The 23,843-nt window shown below is 41.2% G+C and overlaps 1 protein-coding gene across 1 annotated transcript in view; it reads left to right on the plus strand.

The window, feature by feature from the left end:
* LOC131939560 (DNA-directed RNA polymerase III subunit RPC2) overlaps positions 1-23,551 on the plus strand; it is a 42,329-nt gene extending 18,778 nt beyond the window's left edge. Inside the window, exons 15-31 of the mRNA XM_059297947.1 lie at positions 2,203-2,365; positions 3,768-3,921; positions 6,635-6,709; positions 6,914-7,012; positions 7,293-7,420; positions 7,859-7,944; positions 10,780-10,903; positions 11,318-11,476; positions 11,646-11,766; positions 11,991-12,134; positions 12,329-12,377; positions 15,525-15,542; positions 15,740-15,845; positions 16,040-16,136; positions 18,288-18,485; positions 22,557-22,646; positions 23,391-23,551. Of these exons, the coding sequence (XP_059153930.1) occupies positions 2,203-2,365; positions 3,768-3,921; positions 6,635-6,709; positions 6,914-7,012; positions 7,293-7,420; positions 7,859-7,944; positions 10,780-10,903; positions 11,318-11,476; positions 11,646-11,766; positions 11,991-12,134; positions 12,329-12,377; positions 15,525-15,542; positions 15,740-15,845; positions 16,040-16,136; positions 18,288-18,485; positions 22,557-22,646; positions 23,391-23,523 (1,944 nt within the window). The 3' untranslated portion in view covers positions 23,524-23,551. The remainder of the gene's footprint in view (positions 1-2,202; positions 2,366-3,767; positions 3,922-6,634; positions 6,710-6,913; positions 7,013-7,292; positions 7,421-7,858; positions 7,945-10,779; positions 10,904-11,317; positions 11,477-11,645; positions 11,767-11,990; positions 12,135-12,328; positions 12,378-15,524; positions 15,543-15,739; positions 15,846-16,039; positions 16,137-18,287; positions 18,486-22,556; positions 22,647-23,390) is intronic.
* The last annotated feature ends 292 nt before the right edge of the window (positions 23,552-23,843 follow it).

Genomic DNA, 23,843 nt, shown 5'->3' on the forward strand with positions numbered 1-23,843 from the left:
TAATCACAACTGTGTGCTTGTTTCTAAAGGCTTGTGTTCTTGTAAAAAACAATATCAGTACTAAAATATCTAACCTAATCACAACTGTGTGTTTGTTTCTAAAGGCTTGTGGTCTTGTAAAAAACAATATCAGTACTAAAATATCTGACCTAATCACAACTGTGTGCTTGTTTCTAAAGGCTTGTGGTCTTGTAAAAAACAATCTCAGTACTAAAATATCTGACCTAATCACAACTGTGTGCTTGTTTCTAAAGGCTTGTGGTCTTGTAAAAAACAATCTCAGTACTAAAATATCTGACCTAATCACAACTGTGTGCTTGTTTCTAAAGGCTTGTGGTCTTGTAAAAAACAATATCAGTACTAAAATATCTAACCTAATCACAACTGTGTGTTTGTTTCTAAAGGCTTGTGGTCTTGTAAAAAACAATCTCAGTACTAAAATATCTGACCTAATCACAACTGTGTGCTTGTTTCTAAAGGCTTGTGGTCTTGTAAAAAACAATATCAGTACTAAAATATCTGACCTAATCACAACTGTGTGCTTGTTTCTAAAGGCTTGTGGTCTTGTAAAAAACAATATCAGTACTAAAATATCTGACCTAATCACAACTGTGTGCTTGTTTCTAAAGGCTTGTGGTCTTGTAAAAAACAATCTCAGTACTAAAATATCTGACCTAATCACAACTGTGTGCTTGTTTCTAAAGGCTTGTGGTCTTGTAAAAAACAATATCAGTACTTAAAATATCTAACCTAATCACAACTGTGGCTTGTTTCTAAAGGCTTGTGGTCTTGTAAAAAACAATATCAGTACTAAAATATCTAACCTAATCACAACTGTGTGTTTGTTTCTAAAGGCTTGTGGTCTTGTAAAAAACAATATCAGTACTAAAATATCTAACCTAATCACAACTGTGGCTTGTTTCTAAAGGCTTGTGGTCTTGTAAAAAACAATATCAGTACTAAAATATCTAACCTAATCACAACTGTGTGTTTGTTTCTAAAGGCTTGTGGTCTTGTAAAAAACAATATCAGTACTAAAATATCTAACCTAATCACAACTGTGGCTTGTTTCTAAAGGCTTGTGGTCTTGTAAAAAACAATATCAGTACTAAAATATCTAACCTAATCACAACTGTGGCTTGTTTCTAAAGGCTTGTGGTCTTGTCAAAAACAATATCAGTACTAAAATATCTAACCTAATCACAACTGTGTGCTTGTTTCTAAAGGCTTGTGGTCTTGTCAAAAAACAATATCAGTACTAAAATATCTAACCTAATCACAACTGTGTGCTTGTTTCTAAAGGCTTGTGGTCTTGTAAAAAACAATCTCAGTACTAAAATATCTGACCTAATCACAACTGTGTGCTTGTTTCTAAAGGCTTGTGGTCTTGTAAAAAACAATCTCAGTACTAAAATATCTAACCTAATCACAACTGTGTGCTTGTTTCTAAAGGCTTGTGGTCTTGTAAAAAACAATATCAGTACTAAAATATCTAACCTAATCACAACTGTGTGTTTGTTTCTAAAGGCTTGTGGTCTTGTAAAAAACAATATCAGTACTAAAATATCTAACCTAATCACAACTGTGTGTTTGTTTCTAAAGGCTTGTGGTCTTGTAAAAAACAATATCAGTACTAAAATATCTAACCTAATCACAACTGTGTGTTTGTTTCTAAAGGCTTGTGGTCTTGTAAAAAACAATATCAGTACTAAAATATCTAACCTAATCACAACTGTGTGCTTGTTTCTAAAGGCTTGTGGTCTTGTAAAAAACAATATCAGTACTAAAATATCTAACCTAATCACAACTGTGTGCTTGTTTCTAAAGGCTTGTGGTCTTGTAAAAAACAATATCAGTACTAAAATATCTAACCTAATCACAACTGTGTGCTTGTTTCTAAAGGCTTGTGGTCTTGTAAAAAACAATATCAGTACTAAAATATCTAACCTAATCACAACTGTGTGCTTGTTTCTAAAGGCTTGTGGTCTTGTAAAAAACAATATCAGTACTAAAATATCTAACCTAATCACAACTGTGTGCTTGTTTCTAAAGGCTTGTGGTCTTGTAAAAAACAATATCAGTACTAAAATATCTAACCTAATCACAACTGTGTGCTTGTTTCTAAAGGCTTGTGTTCTTGTAAAAAACAATATCAGTACTAAAATATCTAACCTAATCACAACTGTGTGTTTGTTTCTAAAGGCTTGTGGTCTTGTCAAAAATCTGGCCTTGATGACACACATAACTGTGGATGTGGATGAAGGACCAATTGCCAGGATAGCTGTCAGCCTTGGGGTGGAGGATATAGAAAACCTCAGTCGGGATGAAGTCAGCAGTCCAGATTTTTATACAGTTTTCCTCAATGGTATGTTTTGTCCAGATTTTTATAAAGTTTTCCTCAATGGTATGTTTTGTCCAGATTTTTATACAGTTTTCCTCAATGGTATGTTTTGTCCAGATTTTTATAGTTTTCCCCAATGGTACGTTTTGTCCAAGTTTTTATAGTTTTCCTCAATGGTATGTTTTGTCCAGATTTTTATACAGTTTTCCTCAATGGTATGTTTTGTCCAGATTTTTATACAGTTTTCCTCAATGGTAGGTTTTGTCCAAGTTTTTATACAGTTTTCCTCAATGGTATGTTTTGTCCAGATTTTTATAGTTTTCCCCAATGGTATGTTTTGTCCAGATTTTTATACAGTTTTCCTCAATGGTAGGTTTTGTCCAAATTTTTATACAGTTTTCCTCAATGGTATGTTTTGTCCAGATTTTTATAGTTTTCCCCAATGGTACGTTTTGTCCAAGTTTTTATAGTTTTCCTCAATGGTATATTTTGTCCAGATTTTTATACAGTTTTCCTCAATGGTATGTTTTGTCCAGATTTTTATACAGTTTTCCTCAATGGTAGGTTTTGTCCAAATTTTTATACAGTTTTCCCCAATGGTACGTTTTGTCCAGATTTTTATACAGTTTTCCTCAATGGTATGTTTTGTCCAGATTTTTATACAGTTTTCCTCAATGGTAGGTTTTGTCCAAATTTTTATACAGTTTTCCTCAATGGTATGTTTTGTCCAGATTTTTATAGTTTTCCCCAATGGTACGTTTTGTCCAAGTTTTTATAGTTTTCCTCAATGGTATGTTTTGTCCAGATTTTTATACAGTTTTCCTCAATGGTATGTTTTGTCCAGATTTTTATACAGTTTTCCTCAATGGTAGGTTTTGTCCAAATTTTTATACAGTTTTCCTCAATGGTATGTTTTGTCCAGATTTTTATAGTTTTCCTCAATGGTAGGTTTTGTCCAGATTTTTATACAGTTTTCCTCAATGGTATGTTTTGTCCAGATTTTTATACAGTTTTCCTCAATGGTACGTTTTGTCTAGATTTTTATACAGTTTTCCTCAATGGTATGTTTTGTCTAGATTTTTATACTGTTTTGCTCAATGGTATGTTTTGTCCACAGTTTTTGTCTTCCTTGTACTAGCCATCTTGTCTGTTTTCTCTGTCACCATATCAAGTCACTGACTCTCCTGTCACCATATCAAGTCACTGACTCCTGTCACCATATCAAGTCACTGACTCTCCTGTTACCATATCAAGTCACTGACTCCTGTCACCATATCAAGTCACTGACTCTCCTGCCACCATATCAAGTCACTGATTCCTGAAAGTCACTGACTTTCACCATCTAAAATCACTGACATTTAAAAAATGGTCTATTAATAAAGATTTTTTAACCTAGCCCATTCTAACCACCTGACCATTTGTACAGGTAACATTTTAGGAATGACCAGCCACTACCAAAGACTTGTTACTATATTTAGAAAGCTGAGGCGTGCGGGCTACATCAACGCCTTTGTCTCCATCTTCCCCAACCACTCACACAAGTGTGTTTACATTGCATCTGATGGGGGCAGAGTCTGTAGGTACGTAACTCTGGGTTTACATTGCATCTGATGGTGGCAGAGTCTGTAGGTACGTAACTCTGGGTTTACATTGCCTCTGATGGGGGCAGAGTCTGTAGGTACGTAAGTCTGGGTTTACATTGCCTCTGATGGGGGCAGAGTCTGTAGGTACGTAACTCTGGGTTTACATTGCATCTGATGGTGGCAGAGTCTGTAGGTACGTAACTCTGGGTTTACATTGCATCTGATGGTGGCAGAGTCTGTAGGTACGTAACTCTGGGTTTACATTGCATCTGATGGGGGCAGAGTCTGTAGGTACGTAACTCTGGGTTTACATTGCATCTGATGGTGGCAGAGTCTGTAGGTACGTAACTCTGGGTTTACATTGCATCTGATGGTGGCAGAGTCTGTAGGTACGTAACTCTGGGTTTACATTGCATCTGATGGGGGCAGAGTCTGTAGGTACGTAACTCTGGGTTTACATTGCCTCTGATGGTGGCAGAGTCTGTAGGTACGTAACTCTGGGTTTACATTGCCTCTGATGGGGGCAGAGTCTGTAGGTACGTAACTCTGGGTTTACATTGCATCTGATGGTGGCAGAGTCTGTAGGTACGTAACTCTGGGTTTACATTGCATCTGATGGTGGCAGAGTCTGTAGGTACGTAACTCTGGGTTTACATTGCATCTGATGGTGGCAGAGTCTGTAGGTACGTAACTCTGGGTTTACATTGCATCTGATGGTGGCAGAGTCTGTAGGTACGTAACTCTGGGTTTACATTGCATCTGATGGGGGCAGAGTCTGTAGGTACGTAACTCTGGGTTTACATTGCATCTGATGGTGGCAGAGTCTGTAGGTACGTAACTCTGGGTTTACATTGCATCTGATGGTGGCAGAGTCTGTAGGTACGTAACTCTGGGTTTACATTGCATCTGATGGGGGCAGAGTCTGTAGGTACGTAACTCTGGGTTTACATTGCCTCTGATGGGGGCAGAGTCTGTAGGTACGTAACTCTGGGTTTACATTGCCTCTGATGGGGGCAGAGTCTGTAGGTACGTAACTCTGGGTTTACATTGCATCTGATGGTGGCAGAGTCTGTAGGTACGTAACTCTGGGTTTACATTGCATCTGATGGGGGCAGAGTCTGTAGGTACGTAACTCTGGGTTTACATTGCATCTGATGGTGGCAGAGTCTGTAGGTACGTAACTCTGGGTTTACATTGCATCTGATGGGGGCAGAGTCTGTAGGTACGTAACTCTGGGTTTACATTGCATCTGATGGTGGCAGAGTCTGTAGGTACGTAACTCTGGGTTTACATTGCATCTGATGGGGGCAGAGTCTGTAGGTACGTAACTCTGGGTTTACATTGCATCTGATGGTGGCAGAGTCTGTAGGTACGTAACTCTGGGTTTACATTGCATCTGATGGGGGCAGAGTCTGTAGGTACGTAACTCTGGGTTTACATTGCATCTGATGGGGGCAGAGTCTGTAGGTACGTAACTCTGGGTTTACATTGCCTCTGATGGTGGCAGAGTCTGTAGGTACGTAACTCTGGGTTTACATTGCCTCTGATGGTGGCAGAGTCTGTAGGTACGTAACTCTGGGTTTACATTGCCTCTGATGGGGGCAGAGTCTGTAGGTACGTAACTCTGGGTTTACATTGCATCTGATGGTGGCAGAGTCTGTAGGTACGTAACTCTGGGTTTACATTGCATCTGATGGTGGCAGAGTCTGTAGGTACGTAACTCTGGGTTTACATTGCATCTGATGGTGGCAGAGTCTGTAGGTACGTAACTCTGGGTTTACATTGCATCTGATGGTGGCAGAGTCTGTAGGTACGTAACTCTGGGTTTACATTGCATCTGATGGTGGCAGAGTCTGTAGGTACGTAACTCTGGGTTTACATTGCATCTGATGGGGGCAGAGTCTGTAGGTACGTAACTCTGGGTTTACATTGCATCTGATGGTGGCAGAGTCTGTAGGTACGTAACTCTGGGTTTACATTGCATCTGATGGGGGCAGAGTCTGTAGGTACGTAACTCTGGGTTTACATTGCATCTGATGGTGGCAGAGTCTGTAGGTACGTAACTCTGGGTTTACATTGCCTCTGATGGGGGCAGAGTCTGTAGGTACGTAACTCTGGGTTTACATTGCCTCTGATGGGGGCAGAGTCTGTAGGTACGTAACTCTGGGTTTACATTGCCTCTGATGGGGGCAGAGTCTGTAGGTACGTAACTCTGGGTTTACATTGCATCTGATGGTGGCAGAGTCTGTAGGTACGTAACTCTGGGTTTACATTGCCTCTGATGGGGGCAGAGTCTGTAGGTACGTAACTCTGGGTTTACATTGCATCTGATGGTGGCAGAGTCTGTAGGTACGTAACTCTGGGTTTACATTGCCTCTGATGGGGGCAGAGTCTGTAAGTACGTAACTCTGGGTTTACATTGCCTCTGATGGGGGCAGAGTCTGTAGGTATGTAACTCTGGGTTTACATTTTAAAATTGCTTTTTTAAAGCTGTGGTAAAAAGTTAAAATATTATCGGGGGGGGGGGGAGGGGGAGTTATATATAAAATGATCTTTTTAATGCTGTGTGAAGTTATAAATAGGATGATGTTATAACTACTGTGTGTATTATTTAAGATAGTTGTGACGGAAAAGAAATTTTTTTTTTAAATTGATGTTTGATGGACCTTTACAAAATAATTTGATGTTTAATTCAAATGTATATGCCCAGACCCTACATAATTGTCAGCAAGAAGAGGCCACTGGTTACAACAAAACACATTGAAGATCTGTGTCGAGAGTTCAGGTCAGTTCAGTCTTAGCTGGCAAAGGGTTAAGTTTGTTTTAGATTATTCTTTGGTGTAAAATTTGGCTGCTGTCAAAGGGTTAAGTTACACTAGTCTAAGCTGTCTCAACTCTTAAACTTGCTTTAGTTGAAGCTAAGCATGAAGTATGTCTAATGCTGCAACAATTGAAGCAGACAAAACTAAACTTTAAAAAACTGTTTCAGGTGTTTTGAGGACTTCCTTCATGAGGGTCTGGTGGAGTACCTGGATGTCAATGAAGAAAATGATTGTATGATAGCTCTATATGAGTCTCTTATCACTGAGTAAGTTATAGATTGTATGATAGCTCTATACGAGTCTCTTATCACAGAGTAAGTTGTAGATTGTATGATAGCTCTATACGAGTCTCTTATCACAGAGTAAGTTGTAGGTTGTATGATAGCTCTATACGAGTCTCTGATCACTGAGTAAGTTGTAGATTGTATGATAGCTCTATACGAGTCTCTTATCACAGAGTAAGTTGTAGGTTGTATGATAGCTCTATACGAGTCTCTGATCACTGAGTAAGTTGTAGATTGTATAAAACAAATATTGTTTCCCCAGAGACACAACCCACCTGGAGATTGAACCCTTCACTATTCTGGGGGTGTGTGCCGGCCTCATCCCCTACCCCCACCACAACCAGTCTCCACGAAACACCTACCAGTGTGCTATGGGCAAACAAGCGATGGGTGAGTTGCTCACTTCTTGTCTGTGCTCATTTCAGGTCTCTGGCTCAGTTTTTTTATTCTGGTCTGGTCAGTTGGTCATTTCTAGTCAAAAATATGTTTAAAAACTATTTTTTTAAAAACTTAAGTGATATGAAAGTGAAAATAACTCTTCTTATTGAAAAGTTTTGAAATGCCCTAGAGCATTTTTATATACATTTATAACTGGAGGAAAGATGGATTTTGAATGGACTTTATGAGAGTTACTGATGAAATAGAGTTAATCCCCTTGCTTGGTAAGGAATTTAATTTCCTGGGTAGTTCTGTACTGAAAGGGTTGAAAACTATTTTGTATATGAGTTTCTCAAAATCCCTGCACAGTTTATTGAACTGTGCATCTATTTGAACTGGCTGATGTATTATGATGTGCTTGTCCTTGACCCAGTTATTTAAATGTTGTAGGGACCATAGGCTACAACCAGCGCAACAGGATTGACACCTTGCTCTATCTGCTGGCCTACCCACAAGCTCCACTTGTCAAGTCTAAGGTAACCTCATGTTTAACATTAGTGACCAAATCCAAGTTAACTTGCCATGTTGTCTGATGTCAAGTTAACTTGCCATGTTGTCTGATGTCAAGTTAACTTGCCATGTTGTCTGATGTCAAGTTGACTTGCCATGTTGTCTGATGTCAAGTTAACTTGCCATGTTGTCTGATGTCAAGTTAACTTGCCATGTTGTCTGATGTCAAGTTGACTTGCCATGTTGTCTGACGTCAAGTTGACTTGTTGTTTTCTCTGATGTCAAGTTGACTTGCCATGTTGTCTGATGTCAAGTTAACTTGCCATGTTGTCTGATGTCAAGTTAACTTGCCATGTTGTCTGATGTCAAGTTAACTTGCCATGTTGTCTGATGTCAAGTTGACTTGCCATGTTGTCTGATGTCAAGTTAACTTGCCATGTTGTCTGATGTCAAGTTGACGTGCCATGTTGTCTGATGTCAAGTTAACTTGCCATGTTGTCTGATGTCAAGTTGACTTGCCATGTTGTCTGATGTCAAGTTGACTTGTTGTTTTCTCTGATGTCAAGTTGACTTGCCATGTTGTCTGATGTCAAGTTAACTTGCCATGTTGTCTGATGTCAAGTTAACTTGCCATGTTGTCTGATGTCAAGTTGACTTGCCATGTTGTCTGATGTCAAGTTAACTTGCCATGTTGTCTGATGTCAAGTTGATGTGCCATGTTGTCTGATGTCAAGTTAACTTGCCATGTTGTCTGATGTCAAGTTGACTTGCCATGTTGTCTGATGTCAAGTTGACTTGTTGTTTTCTCTGATGTCAAGTTGACTTGCCATGTTGTCTGATGTCAAGTTAACTTGCCATGTTGTCTGATGTCAAGTTGACTTGCCATGTTGTCTGACGTCAAGTTGACTTGTTGTTTTCTCTGATGTCAAGTTGACTTGCCATGTTGTCTGATGTCAAGTTAACTTGCCATGTTGTCTGATGTCAAGTTAACTTGCCATGTTGTCTGATGTCAAGTTGACTTGCCATGTTGTCTGACGTCAAGTTGACTTGTTGTTTTCTCTGATGTCAAGTTGACTTGCCATGTTGTCTGATGTCAAGTTAACTTGCCATGTTGTCTGATGTCAAGTTAACTTGCCATGTTGTCTGATGTCAAGTTGACTTGCCATGTTGTCTGATGTCAAGTTAACTTGCCATGTTGTCTGATGTCAAGTTGACGTGCCATGTTGTCTGATGTCAAGTTAACTTGCCATGTTGTCTGATGTCAAGTTGACTTGCCATGTTGTCTGATGTCAAGTTAACCTGCCATGTTGTCTGATGTCAAGTTGACGTGCCATGTTGTCTGATGTCAAGTTAACTTGCCATGTTGTCTGATGTCAAGTTGACTTGCCATGTTGTCTGATGTCAAGTTGACTTGTTGTTTTCTCTGATGTCAAGTTGACTTGCCATGTTGTCTGATGTCAAGTTAACTTGCCATGTTGTCTGATGTCAAGTTAACTTGCCATGTTGTCTGATGTCAAGTTAACTTGCCATGTTGTCTGATGTCAAGTTGATGTGCCATGTTGTCTGATGTCAAGTTAACTTGCCATGTTGTCTGATGTCAAGTTGACTTGCCATGTTGTCTGATGTCAAGTTAACTTGCCATGTTGTCTGATGTCAAGTTGACTTGCCATGTTGTCTGATGTCAAGTTGACTTGTTGTTTTCTCTGATGTCAAGTTGACTTGCCATGTTGTCTGATGTCAAGTTAACTTGCCATGTTGTCTGATGTCAAGTTAACTTGCCATGTTGTCTGATGTCAAGTTGACTTGCCATGTTGTCTGATGTCAAGTTAACTTGCCATGTTGTCTGATGTCAAGTTGATGTGCCATGTTGTCTGATGTCAAGTTAACTTGCCATGTTGTCTGATGTCAAGTTGACTTGCCATGTTGTCTGATGTCAAGTTGACTTGTTGTTTTCTCTGATGTCAAGTTGACTTGCCATGTTGTCTGATGTCAAGTTAACTTGCCATGTTGTCTGATGTCAAGTTGACTTGCCATGTTGTCTGACGTCAAGTTGACTTGTTGTTTTCTCTGATGTCAAGTTGACTTGCCATGTTGTCTGATGTCAAGTTAACTTGCCATGTTGTCTGATGTCAAGTTAACTTGCCATGTTGTCTGATGTCAAGTTAACTTGCCATGTTGTCTGATGTCAAGTTGACTTGCCATGTTGTCTGATGTCAAGTTAACTTGCCATGTTGTCTGATGTCAAGTTGACGTGCCATGTTGTCTGATGTCAAGTTAACTTGCCATGTTGTCTGATGTCAAGTTGACTTGCCATGTTGTCTGATGTCAAGTTGACTTGTTGTTTTCTCTGATGTCAAGTTGACTTGCCATGTTGTCTGATGTCAAGTTAACTTGCCATGTTGTCTGATGTCAAGTTAACTTGCCATGTTGTCTGATGTCAAGTTGACTTGCCATGTTGTCTGATGTCAAGTTAACTTGCCATGTTGTCTGATGTCAAGTTGATGTGCCATGTTGTCTGATGTCAAGTTAACTTGCCATGTTGTCTGATGTCAAGTTGACTTGCCATGTTGTCTGATGTCAAGTTTACTTGTTGTTTTCTCTGATGTCAAGTTGACTTGCCATGTTGTCTGATGTCAAGTTAACTTGCCATGTTGTCTGATGTCAAGTTAACTTGCCATGTTGTCTGATGTCAAGTTGACTTGCCATGTTGTCTGATGTCAAGTTAACTTGCCATGTTGTCTGATGTCAAGTTGATGTGCTATGTTGTCTGATGTCAAGTTAACTTGCCATGTTGTCTGATGTCAAGTTGACGTGCCATGTTGTCTGATGTCAAGTTGACTTGTTGTTTTCTCTGTTGTCAGACCATTGAGCTGATCCACTTTGACAAGCTGCCAGCAGGACAGAATGCCACAGTGGCCGTCATGAGCTACAGCGGCTACGACATCGAGGACGCCCTGGTGCTCAACAGAGCTTCACTAGACAGAGGTTTGTAGTGCTATACAGAGCTTCACTAGACAGAGGTTTGTAGTGCTATACAGAGCTTCACTAGACAGAGGTTTGTAGTGCTATACAGAGCTTCACTAGACAGAGGTTTGTAGTGCTATACAGAGGTTTGTAGTGCTATACAGAGGTTTGTAGTGCTATACAGAGGTTTGTAGTGCTATACAGAGGTTTGCTAGACAGAGGTTTAAAGTGCTCAACAGAGATTCACTAGACAGAGGTTTGTAGTGCTATACAGAGGTTTGTAGTGCTATACAGAGCTTCACTAGACAGAGGTTTGTTACAATCACATCCTCATACATTAGTTAGTTCTTAGTTCTAGTGTTAAACCTAAATGGTGGGATTAGTGTTAAACCTGAATGCTGGATGAAGTCTAACAGCCTTGTGATTGTTGCCCAGGATTTGGTCGCTGTCTGGTGTACAAGAAACAGACGTGCGCTGTAAAACGCTACGCCAACCAAACGTTTGACCGCATCATGGGACCTAAAGTGGACAGGGAAACTTTCAAACCCATCTGGAAACATCTGCCCTTAGACCACGATGGCATCGCAGCTCCAGGTTAGTATTTTTTTTTTTCAGTTAACTTTGATCTAATGAATTAAATATTGCAACTGTAGTGCAGGTAAGAAAAAGTGCTACAACAAACTTTGATCTAATGAATTAAATATTGCAGCTGTAGTGCAGGTAAGAAAAAGTACTACATCAAACTTTACAAAAACCTCCCCAGGAATGTGCATAGAGAACAGGCAGGTGATGGTCAACAAGGAGATGCCAACGGTGACTGCACCAAGTCTACAGCCACAGATGGGGCAGGTCAAACACACAGAGTACAAGGAAACTCCAATCACGTCAGTACAAGGGCATTTACTCTTGGCTTGTCTTGTCTTACTGGCAAAATTATCTTGTGCTAGTGGTACATTCTTGTGGTAGTGGCATATTCTAGTCATGTGTCCATGTGACTACATATTATGTTGTTACTCAATTCTACAATTGAAATGTTACTACATACTGAATGTTACACAATCCTACAATTGAAACCTAGGCTATCAATGTGGATGTTTACCTGTTTCAGCTACAAAGGATCTGAGCCATCCTTCATTGAGCGTGTGCTGATCACCTCCAACCAAGAGGAATCATTTCTTGTTAAACTCTTGCTGAGACAGACCAGGAGGCCTGAGGTGGGGGACAAGTTCAGCAGTCGCCACGGACAGAAAGGGTAGGCCAGGTTTTCTCACAGAGAAAATAGACTGTTGCCTCTTACAATACAACTAGTTAAACCAATGTTTGCCCTCAAGTTAAACCAATGTTTGTCCTCAAGTTAAACCAATGTTTGTCCTCTAGTTAAACTGTTTGTCCTCAAGATAAACCAATGTTTGTCCTCATGTTAAACCAATGTTTGTCCTCTTGCAGTGTGTGTGGGCTGATTGTCCCTCAGGAGGACATGCCATTCACAGACCTGGTAAGTTTTTCACAGCTCAACATTGTAAACAATTTGTTTTTCTCACCTCAACATTGTAAACAATTTGTTTTTCTCACCTCAACATTGTAAACAATTTGTTTTTCTCACCTCAACATTGTAAACAATTTGTTTTTCTCACCTCAACAATTTGTTTTTCTCACCTCAACATTGTAAACAATTTGTTTTTCTCACCTCAACATTGTAACAGGGTTCCCGCGGCCTCCTGAAATTCCAGGATGTCCTGGAATTCTCCTGGAATTTCAAAAAACCAGAAAAGTCCTGGAATTCTCCTGGAATTTTAACATTTCTCCTGGAATTTTAACATTTCTCCTGGAATTTAACTCGCATCGATAATGTTAGCGAATATTTTTTTCGCGCGTTAGATTTCTAGGTAATCAGATCTGACCGCCCGAGTAAAAATGTTCTGCCTTTTCAATTCTTCGCGTTACAAGTCACACATTTTAAAATATAGACCTAAAGCTGTCTTTAACTTGTGGGTTTGGTTTAATTTTTTTCTCACGTCTTTCTATGTGTGCGGCTCTGTTTAATAGGCGTGACTTTTTTTTTAATGGGAAATTTCGAGTAGGCCTAGGCCAAAATCTAGTTTTTGCGCAGCTAATTTGAATCTACAGTCCGATAGGCTCTAGATCTACTTTCTATTTTTACATGCGAGTTGTAATACTACCACCCTCCCATCCCGCATCTCAGTTTCTTTCCCACGACAGGGTGGGGGAGGGAGGACCGCTGGTTGGGTACATGAAGTGAACTCTGTGCGACCCGCTAGTGATGTCATCAGCAGTATGCTACAGACCAGCTGTAAGCTTAGATGAACTCAAACTGACCCCGCGCGACGGTGTCTAGCTAGAAGAAAAAAATACGCTACCGGCAAAAAAAAACAACAACTATCTGAAATTCTATTTTTGGCTGAAATATTTTAAATTTTTCAAGAATTAGGGGTCGTCCATAAATGACGTCACATTCGTAGGGGGAGGGGGGTCCGTAATTTTGTGACGGTGTGTGATGCGGGGGGGGGGGGGGTTCAGATGGTGGGACGTCACACTTTTGCATCATAAAAGCAATGTTAGAAAACGAATTTTAGCCGTTATTTCGCGTTTTAGAAAACTGTTTTAATAAATTGTAATAGGAATTGATCAAAATACTCTATGTTGACGGCGTTCTGACAAGATTTTAGAAAATATCGATGTTTTAAGAAAAAATCAACATCAATTTTGAGAGGGGATGTAGGCTGAGGTGTGACGTCATTTTAGGGGTGGGGGGTCTGGCTTTTTGTGACGAAGTGGGCAGGAGGGGGGGGGGGGGTAAAATCGTCAAAAAAGCGCGAAGTTTCCAAAATACAGTTTATTTTTAGTAGGACAAATCTAAGCTACTCAGGTTGATCTACTTGTTCATTAAATGATAAAAAGTTAAAATTACAGTTAGGCTATTTACTGTTGAAGACTCCCATTTAAATCACAATGCCATGTTCATTTTGACAAGATATGGTTTCAGCTGTCCTGTTTGTTTATAATTGACATTGTTAGTACGGATGAGGGGTTAAGTCACTTGACACTGGGATATAGCTATGATTGCTAGGCTAAATATGTTTCTCAGTAGCAAACATCTAAATTAGTTTACAATTATTTTACTAAGTGAATTTACTCACACTATTTCAGTAATCATTGAATTGAAAACAAAAGTGCAAACATGTAATTGATTAACATTTTAAATTAGTTTATTGCTGAAATTGTTTTCTAATATTTTTAAAGTTGTGAAATTTTACTTTTTTTTGGGGGGGTGGGTGGGTGGGATAATAAAGAAGAACTGTTCAGTGTTATTTAGTTGTTTAAGAAGTGTCACATTTATATATTTAACTACTCATTGGCATAAGTGGGGGGGGGGGGGGCTGATGAAAAGGGATAACATTTTTGTTTACAAAAAGCTCATTTTATGCTGAAGTATTGAATTATACAGGGTCAAAGTTAAGAAAAGAAACTGCTACAAGACTACACAATGATTCAACTTTTCTCTACCTCAATTGTGTAGTACAAAGATAAAAATTGTAACAGGATAGTGACTGGTAAAAAGTGCCACCAAATTTTCCAAAGGGGGGAGGAGAGAAAGGAGAGATAGCAATTTTATGAATAACAATTTATAAATGGGAGGGGTGGGGTGCAAAATTGAATCTACTTTAACTAAACTAAATGGTTTAGAAACAGTTACTTTTAAAAATTACAAATGCTATGCTTCATAGCATTTTATAAAGACCACTTCCTAATTAAGGAATGTCAAACTCCCTTCCATTCAGCGCGGGGTTGAGTCGTTGCTTTTTAATAGGTTAAATTATGTCCTGGAATTTTGGTTTTTCTCCTGGAAAACTCCTGGAATTCTCCTGGAATTTCAAGTTCACTTTGGTGTAGGAACCCTGTTGTAAACAATTTGTTTTTCTCACCTCAACATTGCAAACAATTTGTTTTTCTCACCTCAACATTGCAAACAATTTGTTTTTCTCACCTCAACATTGTAAACAATTTGTTTTTCTCACCTCAACATTGTAAACAATTTGTTTTTCTCACCTCAACATTGTAAACAATTTGTTTTTCTCACCTCAACATTGTAAACAATTTGTTTTTCTCACCTCAACATTGTAAACAATTTGTTTTTCTCACCTCAACATTGTAAACAATTTGTTTTTCTCACCTCAACATTGTAAACAATTTGTTTTTCTCACCTCAACATTGTAAACAATTTGTTTTTCTCACCTCAACATTGTAAACAATTTGTTTTTCTCACCTCAACATTGTAAACAATTTGTTTTTCTCACCTCAACATTGTAAACAATTTGTTTTTCTCACCTCAACATTGTAAACAATTTGTTTTTCTCACCTCAATGTTGTAAACAATTTGTTTTTCTCACCTCAACATTGTAAACAATTTGTTTTTCTCACCTCAACATTGTAAACAATTTGTTTTTCTCACCTCAACAATTTGTTTTTCTCACCTCAACATTGTAAACAATTTGTTTTTCTCACCTCAACATTGTAAACAATTTGTTTGTTAAGACAATTCTTCTCTGTTTATATAACTAAACTACTTAAAAAGCTCTAGAGCTGACACCAACAGAGGTTAACTAATGTCTTTATTTTTCAGGGCATTTGTCCAGATATTGTAAGTACCTTAATTTGATTATACATTTGTGCAGTTATTTCCCTTTGATTGTAGAAGTTACTTGCCGCAAAGTTATGTCCCCTAGTATCCCAATCATGGCCTACTGGTAAAAATTTATTGCTAACATTGTTCTCATGAATGTCTGTCAAACAAAATCTGAGGCAAATGTCTGTACTCAGCAACAATTCTGTACCCAGATCATGAATCCTCACGGCTACCCATCCCGTATGACTGTGGGTAAATTGATGGAGCTACTGGGTAGCAAGGCTGGAGTCTTGGAGGGCAAGTTTCATTATGGCACTGGTATGGCACTCTATGCTTGCACTATATATTGCCTACAAACATAACTTTTTTTTTCATATTAACTTTTTTTTATAAATTTAAGATGATCTATGGATTAAGAGTAGCAGTAGCTACAAATTGTCCCATGGATTAAGACTAGTGACAGCTAAGAAATTGTCGAGCAAATTATTTGTATGATGTATCTCTGTTGCCAGCGTTTGGTGGCTGTAAGGTGGCTGACCTGTGTGAGACTTTGATTGACCACGGCTTCAACTACCTGGGCAAGGACTTTGTCACCTCAGGTGTCACAGGGTAAACTTTGATTTCTGTTAGAACAGTCAACCAACAATTCACTGAAATAACTGAAGCAAATCATCCACATGTATAGGATTTTTACCCTACGCACAAATTTACTTCACGTGTATCTACTTTGGACCAATTTATTCTTATATTCCACCATTAGAGAACCTCTAGCTGCGTACATCTACTTTGGACCAATTTATTCTTATATTCCACCCTTAGAGAACCTCTAGCTGCGTACATCTACTTTGGACCAATTTATTCTTATATTCCACCCTTAGAGAACCTCTAGCTGTGTATATCTACTTTGGACCAATTTATTCTTATATTCCACCCTTAGAGAACCTCTAGCTGTGTATATCTACTTTGGACCAATTTATTCTTATATTCCACCCTTAGAGAGCCTCTAGCTGCGTACATCTACTTTGGACCAATTTATTCTTATATTCCACCCTTAGACCTCTAGCTGCGTACATCTACTTTGGACCAATTTATTCTTATATTCCACCCTTAGAGAACCTCTAGATGCGTACATCTACTTTGGACCAATTTATTCTTATATTCCACCCTTAGAGAACCTCTAGCTGCGTACATCTACTTTGGACCAATTTATTCTTATATTCCACCCTTAGAGAACCTCTAGCTGCGTACATCTACTTTGGACCAATTTATTCTTATATTCCACCCTTAGAGAACCTCTAGCTGTGTATATCTACTTTGGACCAATTTATTCTTATATTCCACCCTTAGAGAACCTCTAGCTGTGCATATCTACTTTGGACCAATTTATTCTTATATTCCACCCTTAGAGAGCCTCTAGCTGCGTACATCTACTTTGGACCAATTTATTCTTATAATCCACCCTTAGACCTCTAGCTGCGTACATCTACTTTGGACCAATTTATTCTTATATTCCACCCTTAGAGAACCTCTAGATGCGTACATCTACTTTGGACCAATTTATTCTTATATTCCACCCTTAGAGAACCTCTAGCTGCGTACATCTACTTTGGACCAATTTATTCTTATATTCCACCCTTAGAGAACCTCTAGCTGCGTACATCTACTTTGGACCAATTTATTCTTATATTCCACCCTTAGAGAGCCTCTAGCTGCGTATATCTACTTTGGACCAATTTATTCTTATATTCCACCCTTAGAGAGCCTCTAGCTGCGTACATCTACTTTGGACCAATTTATTCTTATATTCCACCCTTAGAGAACCTCTAGCTGCGTATATCTACTTTGGACCAATTTATTCTTATATTCCACCCTTAGAGAACCTCTAGCTGCGTATATCTACTTCGGACCAATTTATTCTTATATTCCACCCTTAGAGAACCTCTAGCTGCGTATATCTACTTTGGACCAATTTATTCTTATATTCCACCCTTAGAGAACCTCTAGCTGCGTACATCTACTTTGGACCAATTTATTCTTATATTCCACCCTTAGAGAACCTCTAGCTACATACATCTACTTTGTACCAATTTAATCTTATATTCCACCCTTAGAGAACCTCTAGCTGCGTACATCTACTTTGGACCAATTTAATCTTATATTCCACCCTTAGAGAACCTCTAGCTGCGTACATCTACTTTGGACCAATTTAATCTTATATTTCACCCTTAGAGAACCTCTAGCTGCGTACATCTACTTTGGACCAATTTAATCTTATATTTCACCCTTAGAGAACCTCTAGCTGTGTATATCTACTTTGGACCAATTTATTCTTATATTCCACCCTTAGAGAACCTCTAGCTGCGTACATCTACTTTGGACCAATTTATTCTTATATTCCACCCTTAGAGAACCTCTAGCTGCGTACATCTACTTTGGACCAATTTAATCTTATATTCCACCCTTAGAGAACCTCTAGCTGCGTACATCTACTTTGGACCAATTTAATCTTATATTCCACCCTTAGAGAACCTCTAGCTGCGTACATCTACTTTGGACCAATTTATTCTTATATTCCACCCTTAGAGAACATCTTGCTGCGTACATCTACTTTGGACCAATTTATTCTTATATTCCACCCTTAGAGAACCTCTTGCTGCGTACATCTACTTTGGACCAATTTATTCTTATATTCCACCCTTAGAGAACCTCTTGCTGCGTACATCTACTTTGGACCAATTTATTCTTATATTCCACCCTTAGAGAACCTCTAGCTGCATACATCTACTTTGGACCAATCTACTACCAGAAACTGAAGCACATGGTGGTTGACAAGATGCATGCACGAGCCAAAGGACCACGAGCAGTGTTGACCAGGCAGCCCACTGAGGGCAGGTCTCGTGATGGTGGGCTCAGGCTGGGCGAGATGGAGAGAGATTGTCTGATAGGATATGGTGCCAGGTAGGCTGGGGATTGGTGCCAGGTAGGCTGGGGATTGTCTGATAGGATATGGTGCCAGGTAGGCTGGGGATTGGTGCCAGGTAGGCTGGGGATTGGTGCCAGGTAGGCTGGGGATTGGTGCCAGGTAGGCTGGGGATTGTCTGATAGGATATGGTGCCAGGTAGGCTGGGGATTGGTGCCAGGTAGGCTGGGGATTGTCTGATAGGATATGGTGCCAGGTAGGCTGGGGATTGTCTGATTGGATATGGTGCCAGGTAGGCTGGGGATTGGTGCCAGGTAGGCTGGGGATTGTCTGATAGGATATGGTGCCAGGTAGGCTGGGGATTGTATGATTGGATATGGTGCCAGGTAGGCTGGGGATTGTCTGATTGGATATGGTGCCAGGTAGGCTGGGGATTGTCTGATTGGATATGGTGCCAGGTAGGCTGGGGATTGTCTGATAGGATATGGTGCCAGGTAGGCTGGGGATTGTATGATTGGATATGGTGCCAGGTAGGCTGGCGATTGTCTGATTGGTGCCAGGTAGGCTGGGGATTGGTGCCAGGTAGGCTGGGGATTGTCTGATAGGATATGGTGCCAGGTAGGCTGGGGATTGGTGCCAGGTAGGCTGGGGATTGTCTGATAGGATATGGTGCCAGGTAGGCTGGGGATTGTATGATTGGATATGGTGCCAGGTAGGCTGGGGATTGTATGATTGGATATGGTGCCAGGTAGGCTGGGGATTGTATGATTGGATATGGTGCCAGGTAGGCTGGGGATTGTATGATTGGTGCCAGGTAGGCTGGGGATTGTCTGATTGGATATGGTGCCAGGTAGGCTGGGGATTGTATGATTGGATATGGTGCCAGGTAGGCTGGGGATTGTATGATTGGTGCCAGGTAGGCTGGGGATTGTCTGATAGGATATGGTGCCAGGTAGGCTGGGTATTGTCTGATTGGATATGGTGCCAGGTAGGCTGGGGATTGTCTGATTGGATATGGTGCCAGGTAGGCTGGGAATTGTCTGATTGGATATGGTACCAGGTAGGCTGGGGATTGGTGCCAGGTAGGCTGGGGATTGTCTGATAGGATATGGTGCCAGGTAGGCTGGGGATTGTATGATTGGATATGGTGCCAGGTAGGCTGGGGATTGTATGATTGGTGCCAGGTAGGCTGGGGATTGTATGATTGGTGCCAGGTAGGCTGGGGATTGTCTGATTGGATATGGTGCCAGGTAGGCTGGGGATTGTCTGATTGGATATGGTGCCAGGTAGGCTGGGGATTGTCTGATTGGATATGGTGCCAGGTAGGCTGGGGATTGTCTGATTGGATATGGTGCCAGGTAGGCTGGGGATTGTATGATTGGTGCCAGGTAGGCTGGGGATTGTCTGATTGGTGCCAGGTAGGCTGGGAATTGTCTGATTGGATATGGTACCAGGTAGGCTGGGGATTGTCTGATTGGTGCCAGGTAGGCTGGGGATTGCAGACATGCCTACCCCTGTCAGCCAAAAGTAGGAACAGTTATGCCTAAAAAGAGGAATTTGAAGCCAAAAAGAGGAACATACGCGCGGACGCAACTTTAGTCCGATATAACTAGTCTCTAGGATACATTTAAATACTGCTTAATGTCAGCTTACATTTTAAAAAATAAATTAACCAGTAACCCGAGACCCCCCCCCCCTCCCCCGAATAAAAATCATAGCTTTGACATAACATTATTGGTTTGATTATTTATGTCTTGCTATGTTCTAGGCTATATGAATAACAAATGCTGAAGGCTTCATCATATATAATATAAGTTACGAGCAAAGACCCTTGATCTACCTAGTAAAACTCCTAGTTACTTCTTAATAAGTTCTTCATAATAGTAGTTACTAGTGAAGTTAAACTTACAAGATAGATCAGTATTCACTATTTCAGTATCTACTAGTAGATCTAGTTACAATTCTAGATTTAGTAGTAGTAGATCTACTAACTAGATCTAGATCTAGTATTAAGATGATACTTGTAAATATTGTAAGTAAACTAAGAAACAGAAACGTGTGCCAAAGGGAGATAATCGCCTTTTCCTGACATTTTTTCAATTTACTTTATTATCTTTCTTTATTAACTTTTTTTTTCAAAAAAATCGGAACCAACTCAGTCAATTTCGGGATGACGGAACAAATTACTTTTTTAGGTGAAAAAGCGGGACGGTTCCGATTTTGGCGGGACGGTTCCGATTTTGGCGGGACGGTAGGCATGTCTGGGATTGTCTGATAGGATATGGTGCCAGGTAGGCTGGGGATTGTCTGATTGGTGCCAGGTAGGCTGGGGATTGTCTGATTGGATATGGTGCCAGGTAGGCTGGGGATTGTCTGATTGGTGCCAGGTAGGCTGGGGATTGTCTGATTGGATATGGTGCCAGGTAGGCTGGGGATTGTCTGATTGGTGCCAGGTAGGCTGGGGATTGTCTGATTGGATATGGTGCCAGGTAGGCTGGGGATTGTCTGATTGGATATGGTGCCAGGTAGGCTGGGGATTGTCTGATTGGTGCCAGGTAGGCTGGGGATTGTCTGATTGGATATGGTGTCAGGTAGGCTGGGGATTGTCTGATTGGTGCCAGGTAGGCTGGGGATTGTCTGATTGGATATGGTGCCAGGTAGGCTGGGGATTGTCTGATTGGTGCCAGGTAGGCTGGGGATTGTCTGATTGGATATGGTGCCAGGTAGGCTGGGGATTGTCTGATTGGATATGGTGCCAGGTAGGCTGGGGATTGGTGCCAGGTAGGCTGGGGATTGTATGATTGGTGCCAGGTAGGCTGGGGATTGTATGATTGGTGCCAGGTAGGCTGGGGATTGGTGCCAGGTAGGCTGGGGATTGTCTGATTGGTGCCAGGTAGGCTGGGGATTGTATGATTGGATATGGTGCCAGGTAGGCTGGGGATTGTCTGATTGGATATGGTGCCAGGTAGGCTGGGGATTTCTGATTGGTGCCAGGTAGGCTGGGGATTGTCTGATTGGATATGGTGCCAGGTAGGCTGGGGATTGTCTGATTGGATATGGTGCCAGGTAGGCTGGGGATTGTCTGATTGGATATGGTGCCAGGTAGGCTGGGGATTGTCTGATTGGATATGGTGCCAGGTAGGCTGGGGATTGGTGCCAGGTAGGCTGGGGATTGTATGATTGGTGCCAGGTAGGCTGGGGATTGTCTGATAGGATATGGTGCCAGGTAGGCTGGGGATTGTCTGATTGGATATGGTGCCAGGTAGGCTGGGGATTGGTGCCAGGTAGGCTGGGGATTGTCTGATTGGTGCCAGGTAGGCTGGGGATTGTCTGATTGGTGCCAGGTAGGCTGGGGATTGGTGCCAGGTAGGCTGGGGATTGTCTGATTGGTGCCAGGTAGGCTGGGGATTGTCTGATTGGATATGGTGCCAGGTAGGCTGGGCATTGTCTGATTGGTGCCAGGTAGGCTGGGGATTGTCTGATTGGATATGGTGCCAGGTAGGCTGGGGATTGTCTGATTGGATATGGTGCCAGGTAGGCTGGGGATTGTCTGATTTTTTCAAACAACATAAACATTGAGGTTATCTAGTTAGGTGATCTGGTCAGGTGATCTGGTCAGGTAATCTAGTTAGGTGATCTGGTCAGGTGATCTGGTCAGGTAATCTAGTCAGGTGATCTAGTCAGGTGATCTGGTCAGGTGATCTAGTCAGGTGATCTAGTCAGGTGATCAAGTTAGGTGATCAAGTCAGGTGATCTGGTCAGGTGATCCGGTCAGGTGATCTAAGGTGATCTGGTCAGGTGATCTAAGGTGATCTAGTCAGGTGATCTAGCGAGGTGATCTAGTCAGGTGATCTGGTCAGGTGATCTGGTCAGGTGATCTGGTCAAGTGATCTGGTCAGGTGATCTGGTCAGGTGATCTGGTCAGGTGATCTGGTCAGGTGATCTAGCGAGGTGATCTAGTCAGGTGATCTAAGGTGATCTGGTCAGGTGATCTGGTCAGGTGATCTAGTCAGGTGATCTGGTCAGGTGATCTGGTCAGGTGATCCAGTCAGGTGATGTGGTCATGTGATCTAGCGAGGTGATCTAGTGATAAAATGTCTTCCTTCCAGCATGCTGTTGTTGGAGCGTCTAATGATATCCAGTGATGAGTTTGAGGTGGACGTCTGTGGTCAGTGTGGTCTCATTGGCTACTCAGGATGGTGAGTTGGTCTCAGACCCAATTACACTGACATTCTTATAGACCCACATATACCCAATTACACTGACATTCCTATAGACCCACATAAACCCAATTACACTGACATTCCTATAGACCCACATAAACCCAATTACACTGACATTCCTATAGACCAGGGGTCTCCAAACTACGGCCCGCGGGCCGGATGCGGCCCGCGAGGTCCTCTTATCCGGCCCGCGGAGATCTTTTTGTCCACGGAAAAAAACGTTTGTTGGTGATGGCTGAGGAAGTTCGCTCAGAAAAATCAAAGACATGCCTGGAAGAAATTGGCCCCCAAACTGAAATTTGATAGTTGATGCGGCCCTCGGACTGAAAAGTTTGGAGACCCCTGCTATAGACCCACGTATACCCAATTACACTGACATTCTTATAGACCCACATATACCCACATACACTGCCATACACACCTGTGAGCCACATACACACCTGTGAGCCACATACACACCTGTGAGCCACATACACACCTGTGAGCCACATACACACCTGTGAGCCACATACACACCTGTGAGCCATACACACCTGTCAGCCACATACACACCTGTCAGCCACATACACACCTGTCAGCCACATACACACCTGTCAGCCACATACACACCTGTCAGCCACATACACACCTGTGAGCCACATACACACCTGTCAGCCACATACACACCTGTGAGCCACATACCCACCTGCTCTAACCTGTGGATGTTATCCCTGCTACCAGGTGCCAGTACTGTAAATCCTCTAAAGACGTGTCCACCCTAAAGATGCCGTATGCTTGCAAGCTGTTATTCCAAGAGTTGCAGTCCATGAATATTGTACCCAGGCTCTCACTCAAGCGCTACAATGAGTTGTAGCATTCACTCCATCTGGTTGTGTGTGTGTGTGTGGGGGCTGTGAGTGTGTGGGGGCTATGTTTGAGAAGGGAATGTCTGATTTATCTCCCTGTACATTTCTGAGTGCAATTGTTCTAGACATTGTATGCTTGAGTGCACACAATGTTGATGTGTCTTGATGCTTAATTTGATGTGAATAGGGTCATGTTGAGTGTCAGCTTCCAACCAATTTGTTGTATGCAACATTTGAACACTTTGATTGTTTGAAACTGTTGAAACATGTTGCTGACCTGTTTATGTACCTTCAGTAAACAAGTTTTTTGTTTTATATTTGGGGTTGT

Source organism: Physella acuta, unplaced genomic scaffold, assembly GCF_028476545.2.
Source record: "Physella acuta isolate Inbredline_101_S28 unplaced genomic scaffold, ASM2847654v3 ptg000283l, whole genome shotgun sequence".
Taxonomy (NCBI): domain Eukaryota; kingdom Metazoa; phylum Mollusca; class Gastropoda; family Physidae; genus Physella; species Physella acuta.